This window comes from Peromyscus californicus, unplaced genomic scaffold, assembly GCF_007827085.1.
Source record: "Peromyscus californicus insignis strain IS unplaced genomic scaffold, ASM782708v3 Scaffold_16__1_contigs__length_79575227, whole genome shotgun sequence".
In the NCBI taxonomy this organism is placed as follows: Eukaryota; Metazoa; Chordata; class Mammalia; order Rodentia; family Cricetidae; genus Peromyscus; species Peromyscus californicus.
The window spans coordinates 66,428,333-66,439,979 of record NW_026294458.1 but is presented as its reverse complement, the minus strand read 5'-3'; the positions used below and the strand labels follow the sequence as shown (position 1 = coordinate 66,439,979).

Genomic DNA, 11,647 nt, shown 5'->3' with positions numbered 1-11,647 from the left:
AAGTCCTCATTTGATCAAAACGTCAGCCACAATGACAATCCAACCTCTTCAGCTTGAAACTTCCTAATTCTAGATACTTTTCAACTCATGAGAACTGAAAGAGGAGAGGTGTGGTGTGTGTGTGTGTGTGTGTGTGTGTGTGTGTGTGTGTGTGTGTGTGTGTGTGTGCATTTTCTTGTTGTTTTAAAGATTCAGTTGTAGAATAAGGAGGAAGTGGAAGAGGAGGTGTTCTGAAACTTCATGTTGAAGGAGAGTCAGATTAAATCGAACACTTCCTTATCATGGGAGTTCAGAAAGGAGGAAAGAGTCACTTGGGCCAGGTGCCCAACTTCTTCTCTTCAAGTGTGTGAAAGAGAAGAGAACGCTGGGCTTGAAAACTCAGGATGAAACTCTTGCTTATCCAGAGACGGTTATTGTAACACCAGATAGCAACTGCTCCCTGGTCCTGAAGGAGCTGGAACGCACTTCATTGGGCTGTGCTTTGCTTCATGGGAGAGAAACTTTTACACTGGATGATTATCACTGAGGACTAGTTCCAAAAGCAAGAAGCCTGAGCTTGCCTGAGCTACTTCATTTTCATTGTTTTCAGATCCTGTGTTATTTCCTAGGTGTTGAGTCACCAAGATCAGTGGAATCACATGAGAGGTGAGTTGCAACAGCATGGTTCTGTATATGCTACTTGGCCTTTTTCTAGGCACATCTTGTATATAGCTTTGGAAATTGTTTAGCGATTTGGGTGGAAAACACCGACACTGCTGGTAAAATCAGATTAAAAAAAAAAATTCCCCCAATTGCTCCCATGTTCTGGAGAACAAAGTGGTATATTGTTGTCTCACACAGGCAAAAAAAAAAGTATTATGTTTGGTATTTCCCAGAATTTGGGCAAAGATGCATGTTCCAACTCTAGAAAGATCTGAAACCCAGAGTTTATATTGTCACTATTTTTTTTTCTGTTATTTCTACCTAATTGTCCCTTCCTCTGAGAGAAGAAATGGGTCTGCTGCCAGTATCCTCTCCAGACTTCACGGACCCCAGAACAAGGTGGACGTTGGCACCTTTGCCTTTCCAGTTTAGATAACAGAATCCGTTTTCCTGGACAATTGGAGATTAGGAAGGACAGTATTGCTTTCTCAGGCTTGATTCCCTAAGTCATTCTTTTCTTTTTCTTTTTCTTTCTTTGTTTTGTTTTGCTGTTGCTGTTACAGCAGTGAGAGTTGATAGAACTCCTCAACATGATTAGTGGTAAATGAAGATTTCAATAATGACTAACGGGGGAAAACTATGGAAAAGCAGGTTTCTTTTTTGACGCAGAGACTTCTGTTTCCTTATGCCCTTGCTCTCCATGTATACTTTATGAGAACTTTTGACGAAGGCATCTCTCAGAATCAATCCACAGCAGTCTTCTTCGGTCCTCTTCCCTTGATCTCTTCAGCAGTCTTCCTCAGGGTCCTGACTACTCCTTGAGGGCCTCACCTTGGATAATTAGAGGCAACACTGTGAATCCAAGTTTTATACCGAGGCTTTTCTCTGTAAACTTAGCAATATTTTCTCCTTTTCTTAGATGGAATTTTTAAAATAAGCAGCCACAAACGTGCCTTGGATTCTGTTCCATTTCTCCCCCAAATTAAGAAGCCGGTCATACACTTGAACACTTACATAATAAATATTCAAAACACTTTAAACCAATATCTCCTGCAGAACACACATTTTTATTCTGACTTGAAACTTTTGAAATGCTTTTCATGGCATGCTATGCCCTACTTTAAAATGTCTGTTTGCCTCATATTTCTACAATTCCTCTTTCATTAAGTCATATTCAGGGTCATGCATTGAAATACCTTCCAGCTGAACGAACCTAGGTGTTTAGACAAAACTGTGCCTAGAAACGTCCATTTCTGCAAGAAATAAAACCAAGAGTCTAACTGGAATGCCTGTAGACCACAGTTACCTAATTCCAGGGCCTGACATAGCAAACAATAGCAAAAACCATGAGATAAGAGAGGCTTAGAACTACAGCTACCATCTTTAAAGTTCAAAAGGTACCTTAGCACTTTAAAGGGCTGTGAGCATCCTAAAATCAAGACATTAGTTTAACTTTAATTATTTCCCAAACATTTGGTTACAGAACCCTTCAGGTATGAGTTGAATACCTACGAACATTCTTGACAGCTTGAGTTCCATGGTACACAATTTGGAAATTGTACCGGAAAACGCTATTTATATCAGATTATATACACACACATATATATATATATAATATATATGATATGAAAATACTAGTAAACATTTTCTAGGGGACAAAGAGGACTTATAGTAAGGATGCAGGAGAAAGGGAATGGTAGAAGAATCTGGGAGGAATATGTTCAACATACAATATATACTTGTAGGAAAACATAAATTTAACAACATTTCTTCTCTAATTCATTTATACATTAGAAAATGACCTTGATGTGGGAATATAACTGAGTTTACTCTTACATCCTTTTACAGGGGACAATAGTTAATTGAATGTGTTCACCCTGATTGGGTAGAGAGATGCCCAGAGAGCTGGTAAAACATTATTTCTGGGTGTATCTGGAAGAATGTTTCTGGAAGAAATTCACATTGGTATTTATCAGTAGGTCACGTAAAGAAGGCTCTTCCTCAGCAATGTGGGTGGGTGTGTTTAAGCCACTGAGGTGGATATGGTCTAGAGGTGCAGGAAGAATACATTACAGGAGGAGGACACACGTGCTGTGCTTGAGCTGGAGCACTTACTGTCTACTGTCCCTGGACTTCACAGCTCCCGTTTCTTCACTTTCTTCAGCCTTCTGACTCTAGGACTTAAGTAGTAACCATGCCAGTTCTCATGCTTTGCAGGTTTTTCCATTCTTTAGAAGGCTGACTGTGGGATTTCTTAGACTGAACGATTTTAAAGGCACAATAACAAATTCATATATATGTGCAGGAGGAGAATATATACATATATATATACATATACATATATATATATATATATATTCTGTTGACTCTATGTCTCTTTAATGCTCTAATACACAGAGATATTTATGAGTCATTTCCAGAATACTAGTTAACTCTCCAAGTGCCTACCAGGTTCTTATAAGTAAAATGACACATCCCTGATGATTTGTGGTATCGTGTTGTTGGTCTCTTCTGAATAGCTTTCAGCCCAGTACCAGGGATCATTAGTTATGATGGACATCATCAGTTTGGGGAATCTTCAGTTATGACGGACAATGTCTGTAGCTATATCTCCAATGTTCATCTACTGTTCCCCTTCCTTGGAAATTCTATTTATCCTTTTATTGAAAATAGATTCCTTTCTCATACCATATAACATGATTTTAGTTTCCCCTCTGTCTGCTCCTTCCAGTTCCTCCCCACATTCTAACACTGTTCTCTCTTCGGCCACCTCCCCTGTATCCTTGGCTACTTGAACCCTCTTGATGTTTTTAGCTGGCTTCTCCTCCTGGCATTCCTGATTTGCCCTTCCAGGGGCCCCAGGCTTGGAACTCTGGTTTCCTTCTCACTAATCCACATTCAGAGACACAAATACTTTACACCACATGATTATTACTAATGCATTTTTATGGCTTCTTTTTTCTCTTCCCACATATTTTTCTCATATAAACACATGGTCTTTAAGAGGAGTGAATATGAGTTTTGTTTTTAATTTAGATTTTTCTTTGTTTTTTATTGAAAATATTTTCATACAATTAATTTTCATTCATTCTCCTGCCCCAACTCCTCCCAGATTCTCCCCATTTTTCCCTCTCACCCAAGTCTACCTTCTTACTTTGTCTCTTTTTAATCCTACCCAAAGTGTCAAGGGTAAAAAGCTACAATTGATATTTCAATAGCGAACATTTCCGATTCCCATAGCTACATTTACTTTAACTGGAATAAATCACACATGGGACAAGAAATGTTGACTGATGGGTAGAGTTGTCTGTTTGCTCCGGGACACAGTTGTGTACCTAATGACTATGACTCTGATGCTTTTGTTTGCATGTTTGTTTTGCCATCTAGGGATGCTGTTTACATACACGCTATGTTCCTGGATACCCAAGCACGTCTAATCTTCTCATTCACCTCAGGAGTCGGAAACACTTTTCTGTTCAGTTACTCATCCACGTCTTCAGTACTTCTCTGTCATTCACTCAAGAGAATATGGTGAGCAAGTCTTGGGTGTAATTTATGCAGAGGTCTGGCTACCCTGGAGTTTAGCATCCCCTTAGCTTCAGTATTTGCCACTGTGTTGAGTGATTACAATGGTTCCAGATGCCAGCAATTCCTAGTGAGACCCATGACTCTCTGCAGCTGACCTGGGGTGGGGCTTCCTTCAAGCACGTGCTGTTCTCCATTCTACAAGACAAGCCCATTTTAATCCTTTCAGTCTCTTTGGCACAAAGCCTTCCCAAGCATGGATCCATTTGCAAATGGGATGCATATCTTTCGCATACTGGCCACATGCCTTTGGGAGGGGCCAGGGTTTTGCTTAATTCTTACCATACCGACTGACTACAACTCCATTCCTTCCTCTCCCATTCACGAGTATGCTGGAACACAAATGAGAAAAGATTAATGGTAAATCTGAGTGGGCTCTTAATCACATCACACACACACACACACACACACACACACACACACACACACACACACACACACAAGATAGTTCACTTACCACTTGGGGAGTTTTATTACCAACATATCACTTAAGAATCCACATATGGGATATTGAGTCGGGAGGCACTGTGACAAAGTTAACACAAAGTCACTGTGAGTTATTGGGCTTCCAGTAAAAAAGCACTGGTTTCTCTGGTAAATGAAGCCCCCGCTGTCACCACACCAACACAGGGTACCTCAAACTGGACAATATTTGAAGATTAGGCCTTGGAATAGGCACCTTTTTAAAAGTTTTTTTTTTTTTTTTTTTTTTAAGTGAGCACACACATGAATGAGTTTTATTGTGGATATTTTTACACATGTGTCTCATTACATTTTGATCCATCTCATTGCAAGAAGTAATTTAATAAAAGAGATAATTAGGGCAGGTCCTAATGCAAGCTAATGGTATCTTAAAGAGAAGAGGTGTGGACATAAAGAGATATCAGGGCCCAAGCCCGCAGAGGAAGCACCACAAGAAGACACAGCTAAGGATGTTCAACACGCCACTGGCACAGCCCTCACCTCAGCAGAGGCCATCTGACTCGGCTTCCACCTTGATCTTAGACTATCCCCAAAGTGGAAGAAAATACATTTCTCCCTTTTTTAAAGCTACCCAGGCTACCCGTACTTTGTTATTTAGCAGCCCTGGCTAACTCATACAGAATTTAAACATCCATACGAGCATAAGATTTGATAACATTTTTAAAGGGAACATGCTAAAGGCCCTTTTACTTATTCCGAGTCTGACGGTCAAGGGAAGGGCGTGGCAAGCTGGCTGCGTAGGGATCAGAATGTTGACTTGGTGGAAGACAGGGAGAAAGCAGGCCTTTTTCATTCCTGTCTTCCTGCTCACTGGAGTCACCTTCCACCTGAAAAGGACGGAAAGGACCTCTGGTCTTTGGTAACAAAGGTGAAGATTGGTGGGATGATTATAGACCGTGTCTGAGCTGATCTGAATGTGGCCCTGTGGTAATCTCCTCACTCCAAATTCATATTTCAAAATTATAATCACCCCAAACCTCAGGATGTTTCTGGGTTTGGACACAGGGTCCTTAAAGAGGTAATTAAGTTAGGGAGGTTGGAAGGTGGGCTTTGGGCTTTTGTTCAATGTCTGGTAGCCTTTAAAAGAGGGGATCTGAACATAAAAACACACGCAGGGAAGGAGATGTAAAAACAGAGAGGGAAGATGGCCAACAGCAAACCAGAGGCAGAGATTTGGGCAGGAATTAGCCCTGATGACACCCTGATCTGGGACCTCTAGCTTCCAGAGTTGTGAGAAAGTTAAGCGTCTGTTATTTAAATTACCTAGTTTTGTTGTGGGGTTTGTTTTGTTTTACATTTCTGGAGACAGATCCCAGGACTGCAAAGACAAAAGCCACATGCTTTTAGAGAAGGTTCCATGGGGTGCTGAGAAGAAGGTATATTCTTTTTTGTTAGGATGGAATGTTCTGTAGATATCGATTAAGTCCATTTGAGTCATGACATCAGTTAAGTCCTTTATTTCTCTGTTAAGTTTCGATTTGGGAGATCTGTCCAGTGGTGAAAGTGAAGTTGATCTCAGTCCGCAGGGGAGGCTTTGCCCTGGAGGAGGTGGGAATGGGGGGTGGGCTGGGGGGAAGGTGAGGGGGGCGGGAGGGGGGAGAACAAGGGAATCCGTGGCTGATATGTAGAACTGAATTGTATTGCAAAATAAAAATACAAATTAAAAAAAAAAGCCACGTGCTTGGCCATTTGTTCCCAACCCCTAGTCTGAGGTATTTTGTCGGTAGTCATAGAAAATTGAGGTTGCATCTTCTGGCTCAGACTTACCACTGCTCTTGATGGTCCCTATGGAGCATAGATCACTGCCTAGATGTACAAAGTAGTTTCATTAGCAGCACCATGCATGAAGCTGGAAGATTTGCTAGCAAGTGTGACCAGTCTGAGTCCACAGTACAATGTAGACAGTAACAAAATCAAGTGTAGCATTAGGCTGCAGACACAACAAACCAGAACTTATTTAGGGTATGGAAGGAAGAGATATGCTGTCGTTTATGGGACTGTTCAGAGGTATGACTTAACTTGGAGGTGGGAATAGTATCTTCTAGAGACAGACACTGTAGTAGAAAGGAATGTTCTGCTTGGCCACAGGTGACAACTATGTGTGAGAGCTGTAAGTTATGGGGAGAACTTTCTAGTAACCAGATATTTCAGAGCTGGTTATCCAAAGATAGGCTGGCCTATCTGAGTAGCTACTGAGTGTCTCACAGTGGTCTCCTTAAGTCCAGCTTGTCATAGGGGGATTTTGGTAGACACATGGTTGGTTTCTTCTCTGAAGACTCTTGTTTGTTTGAAACAGAGTCTCACTGTATAGCTCTGTCTGGCCAAACCTGGCCTACCTCTGCCTCAGATGTTGGGATTAAAGGCACACACCACCATGTCCAGTCCTTCCTTGGGAATTCTAACCAGGGATGTTGCTGGGCTTCCTGTGTACAGACTTGGGAAGATCCTCCATTCAGGGCAGGAATGATGTTACTGTAGAGCAGAGGAAGTGGCAGGATGTAAAGAGCCATCAGAATCTCTGAGCAGTAATAAAAGGAGAAAATGTAGGGGATCGGGTCAGAGCTGGCTCATCAGGTAGAAGCGTTTGTCTTGCGGGTCTGACAATTTAAGCAATTCCCACAATGCACTCTCATAAGAAAGCCAGTTGCAGGGGCACACATCTGCAATCACAGCATCCCTAAAAGTGGGGTGAGAAATGGCGACAGAAGACCACCTAGGAGCTCTTGGCCTGTTAGCCTGGAGGACACAGCAGGGCAGGAACAATAGGGACCCTGCCTTCACAGGGCAGAAGGAGAGAACAGATTACTCAAGTTGTCCCTGCTGTGGCCTGCTTACACACACGCTCTCTAACTGGTTAGGAACACTTCCTGCTCTTGGAGAAGACCTAAAGGGTTCCTCACACCCAGATCAGGTAGCTCATAACAGTCTATAGTTCCAGTTCCTGGGGATCCGACTCCCTTTTCTGGCCTTAGTGAGCACCTCCACACTTGTGGCACGCACACACACACACACACACACACACACACACACACACACACACACAGAGAGAGAGAGAGAGAGAGAGAGAGAGAGGCACGCACATGAGGACACACATGTAACTAAAATTAAAAGCAAAATACAAAAAACCTTTAAGAAATTTTAAATAGAAAATAGGGATGCCCTTTCTGGCACAATCAGGAGTTAATTGCTTCCTCTGAGAACATCTTGACCAGGAATGTGAGGGGGATGAAATTCAGTCATGTGAAAGTAGACTGCTAACTTTAAGAATTTCTGTTTTTATGGGTTATCATTTATTTATTTATTTATTTATTTATTTTTGAGATAGGGTTTCTCTGTGTAGCCCTGGCTGTCCTGGAACTCACTCTGTAGACCTGGCTGGCCTGGGAACTCAGAGATCCTCCTGAGTGCTGGGATTAAAAGTATGCGCTACCACCATCCGGCTTTATCATTGCATTTTTTAAATTGCCTGCTCAATAAGAGACAACTGCCCCCTCTTGTTAAATCCCTGCCTCTTTCCCTGGAGCATACATGGGGTCTACAAACTGTGCTCAGAAGAGCTCAGGCTAATGTTCCAGCGTCACCGTCTTACAAATGTTTCATTTTGGACAGAAGGTCTCAAGCTTTCATTTTTCAGTATGATCTCACGAGATTTGGAACCGGATCTGATGTCTCCCCATCTCCTAGGTGTTCAGGCGCCTCCCTTGTTCATACAAACAGGTCATGATGCTGGAGAGGTAAGTGTGTATGGGAAGGAGTGTGAGGTGAAAGCTCCGCTGTATTGTTTCTCATTGGGGTTTTTTTCTGAGTGTCTAGCTTTGTGTCAGCCTCTTGTTCACAGATTTCTGAGTTCACTAGCTTCTCTTTCTAATTTTCAGATGCCAGGAAAAGGCGGCTGAGGGGTGAGCTTTCCACTTACTGAGTAATCAGTCACTCTACTGTTAAGCTACAGTTACAGCTTTCCTGACTTTTAAATGGGGATGGTAATAGCAATGGCTTCCGTGTGTGTGTGTGTGTGTGTGTGTGTGTGTGTGTGTGTGTGTGTGTGTGTGTGTGTGTCGCGCTGCAAGCCATCCTTAGATGATGTTCCTCAAGTGTTGTCCACCTTAGAGTCTGTCGTCTGTCTCTCCCTCCCAGGCAGATGCTGGCATGACTGACATGTTCATGTGGCTTTCAGGGATGAAACTCAAGTCCTTCTGCTTCTGTACTTTGCCAACGGAGCTATCTCCCTATCCTTTCCTTTGCTTTTGCAGAAAGTGGATGCCATAAATAATAAAAGCAAATATTGCGTAGCAAATATTTGTTGTTATTTGTTCAGGGCATTCAAAGGACATCCAGGACACACACAAAAAAACAAAACTATATGTAGAGTTGGACAGATGGTATTTAGGCGGGCTGGTAGATCAATGCTGACTTCTCAGAAAGGAATGGGTGGGGACACATCCTCCCACCACACTCACAGGGATTCCTTGCTCTGTGGAAGAGCAGGTGTTCTAATTTGCTTTCTATTGCTGTGATTTAAAAAAAAAAAAATCATGACCAAAAGTAACTTGAGGAAAGGGTTTATTTAGCTTACACATTCTGCTCACAGTCCATCATGAAGGGAAGTCAGAGCAGGAACTGAAGACTGGAACCTGAAGCAGAAGCTGAGGCAGAGGCCATGCTGGAAGCTGCTTACTGGTTTGCTCCTCATGGCTTGCTTGGCCTGTTTTCTTTTACAACTCAAGACCGCCTGCCCAGGGCTCGCCTATCACATCAATCAGTAATCAAGAATATGTCTTCGCAGACTTGCCTACAGGCTAATCTGATGGAGGCATTTTTCTCAATTTAGGTTCCCAGATGACCACTGCTCACATCAGGTTATTAAAAAACACATCCGGTGAGGAGAAGGGTAGTAGCCTGGGAGCCAGAAACTCACCTGGCATTATCCCCTGTCTCCTCTCACTAGCTTAGGGCGGGCCAATGGCTTTGGGTCTGATGTCACATCCGGTCAGAATGGATGGTTCTAGGCCGTTCTAGCACTGGACTGTTTGTGTTTAATCTAGGAGAAAATGGCTGTACAGAGGTTCTTTTCTGTGATTTGGGGCAGACGCAAAAAAAAAAAAGAACACGAGTAGAGTTCATCACAAAGTCCTTTGGGATGGAGGACAAGAGCCATAGCTCAAGATCTTTTCCAGATCAACTTTGATCGCTTCTCCATCTTAGATTTTTACCTCCCTGCCTCCTCCAATCCCGGATGCCGACCCCCTTCTCTGAAACCTCCCAAGTCAAACAAAAATGCAACAACAATTAAAAAACACCCCCTCTCCCGCCACACACACACACACACACACACACACACTCCAAACATAAAGAAAACCGGTCGTTCTGTGTCCTAGGTCGCCTGCCCTTCTCTGGTGCATTCTAACGACACAAATCCCAGGTTGCTGGTGGGGAGTGGAGGTTGCCCTTCTTGGGAAAAAAAAAAAAAATCCCATTGCTAATGTTGTCGGCCTCGCGCCACCTCTCCAAACGGAGCAAATGAACTGCGGATAAAAATGCATCTCAGCAGAAGCAGCTCCTCAAACACATTCCAGAGAGGCCTGCGGGGTCGGGTGACTCAAGCTCACGAGGACGAGCGGGGAGCGCTCCCGACTGTCCTGGAACCCAAACGTCCTAGGATTCACCTTCCCCCTCAAACCCCGTCTGCCGGTCCCTCTCCCGGACCCCCCCGATCATCCCTCCCTTGGCTCCCGGAGCCCAGGGGGCGCCGTGGGCTCCGTTAGCCGCGCGCTGGTGCCCAGGGCACCCGCACCTGTGGGCTCCCGGCCCCGGTGGCCTCCCGTCGCGCACGGGCGCAGCTCCCCGGGGCTCCGCTAGGGGTCTCTGTCGGGTGGTGGCGAGCCGGGTGGGCGGGATCAGCTGACTCTCCCGGCTGCGAGCCCCGCCGCCGCGCTCCAGCTCCGTCAGTTTCCTCGGCGGCGGCGGGAGGCGAGAGCACCCGGAGCAGAGAGCGGAGCAGAGCAGAGCGCGGGGGCTACGGGAGACGGCGGCGGCGGCGGCGGCGGCGGCGGCGACGCGGACACAGCCAGGGCGCGGCGGATCTCCCCTTCGCACCCAGAGCACCCGGTGCCCCAAGCAGCATCACGATGCTGCCCAGCTTGGCACTGCTCCTGCTGGCCGCCTGGACGGTTCGGGCGCTGGAGGTGGGTGCCGCGCCTGGGAAAAAGAGACGGGGGCTGGGTGGGGGAGAAGGCGGGCGCCGGGAGGACCCGATCGTCTCCACCACGGAGCTTGAATCGTGAGAGGCGGGGGGACTGTCACGGGTATCCCGCTCTTGGCCGCCCCCGCCTGCGGCTGCCCTGCGCAGCGGCGTCTCTGGCCCAGCCCTTCCCGGGGACGCGCTGCCCGACCCGTGGAGAGGGAGCGGGTGAGGCGCGGGGCTCCCCACCTCCGCGCCGGCCCCGGTGAGGGTGAGGGGACGAGCCTGAGCGCAGACCCCGACTCCTCCCTGCCTCGAGAGCCGGTCTCGGGGATGCGAGAGACACCCAGTTCGTGGCGTGGGGGGAAGGGGACACGTGTGGAAAACTGAAAGCGCAGAGTCTCACAATCCAGTGCCCCGCGAGGATGTCGCCGCCCTTCCCCTTCCCGGGAGTCCTGGGCTGGAATGGGAGCAGCTCTGGACGCTGGGGAGCGCCTGGCTCACCTTCCCTTCCCACCCCCGCCCGACTGCGCTGCGAAGCTGGGCTTTGCTCCTGGCAGCCGCCGCCCGCCTGCGCAGCGACCCTCTCCCGAGCGGGCGCGGGGTCGCGCACCGCCTTCCTCCGGCAAACTTTGTGCATTTCCGTCTCTCCCTTTTGTGTAAGTTGCAAGTGATGAGAGGCATCGGAGAGCTGCGGCCACTCGGCACCGTCCTTCAGACTGGACGTCCCGGGCTCTCCGTTGTACCTGCAGTTTTCTC

The 11,647-nt window shown here is 46.1% G+C and overlaps 1 protein-coding gene across 1 annotated transcript in view; it reads left to right on the top strand.

Moving 5' to 3' along the window:
• The first annotated feature begins 10,705 nt into the window (after positions 1–10,705).
• Positions 10,706–11,647, top strand: part of App (amyloid beta precursor protein) — a 219,551-nt gene continuing 218,609 nt past the window's right edge. The window contains 1 exon segment of the mRNA XM_052741067.1: positions 10,706–10,892. Coding sequence (XP_052597027.1) covers positions 10,836–10,892 — 57 coding nt within the window. The 5' untranslated portion in view covers positions 10,706–10,835.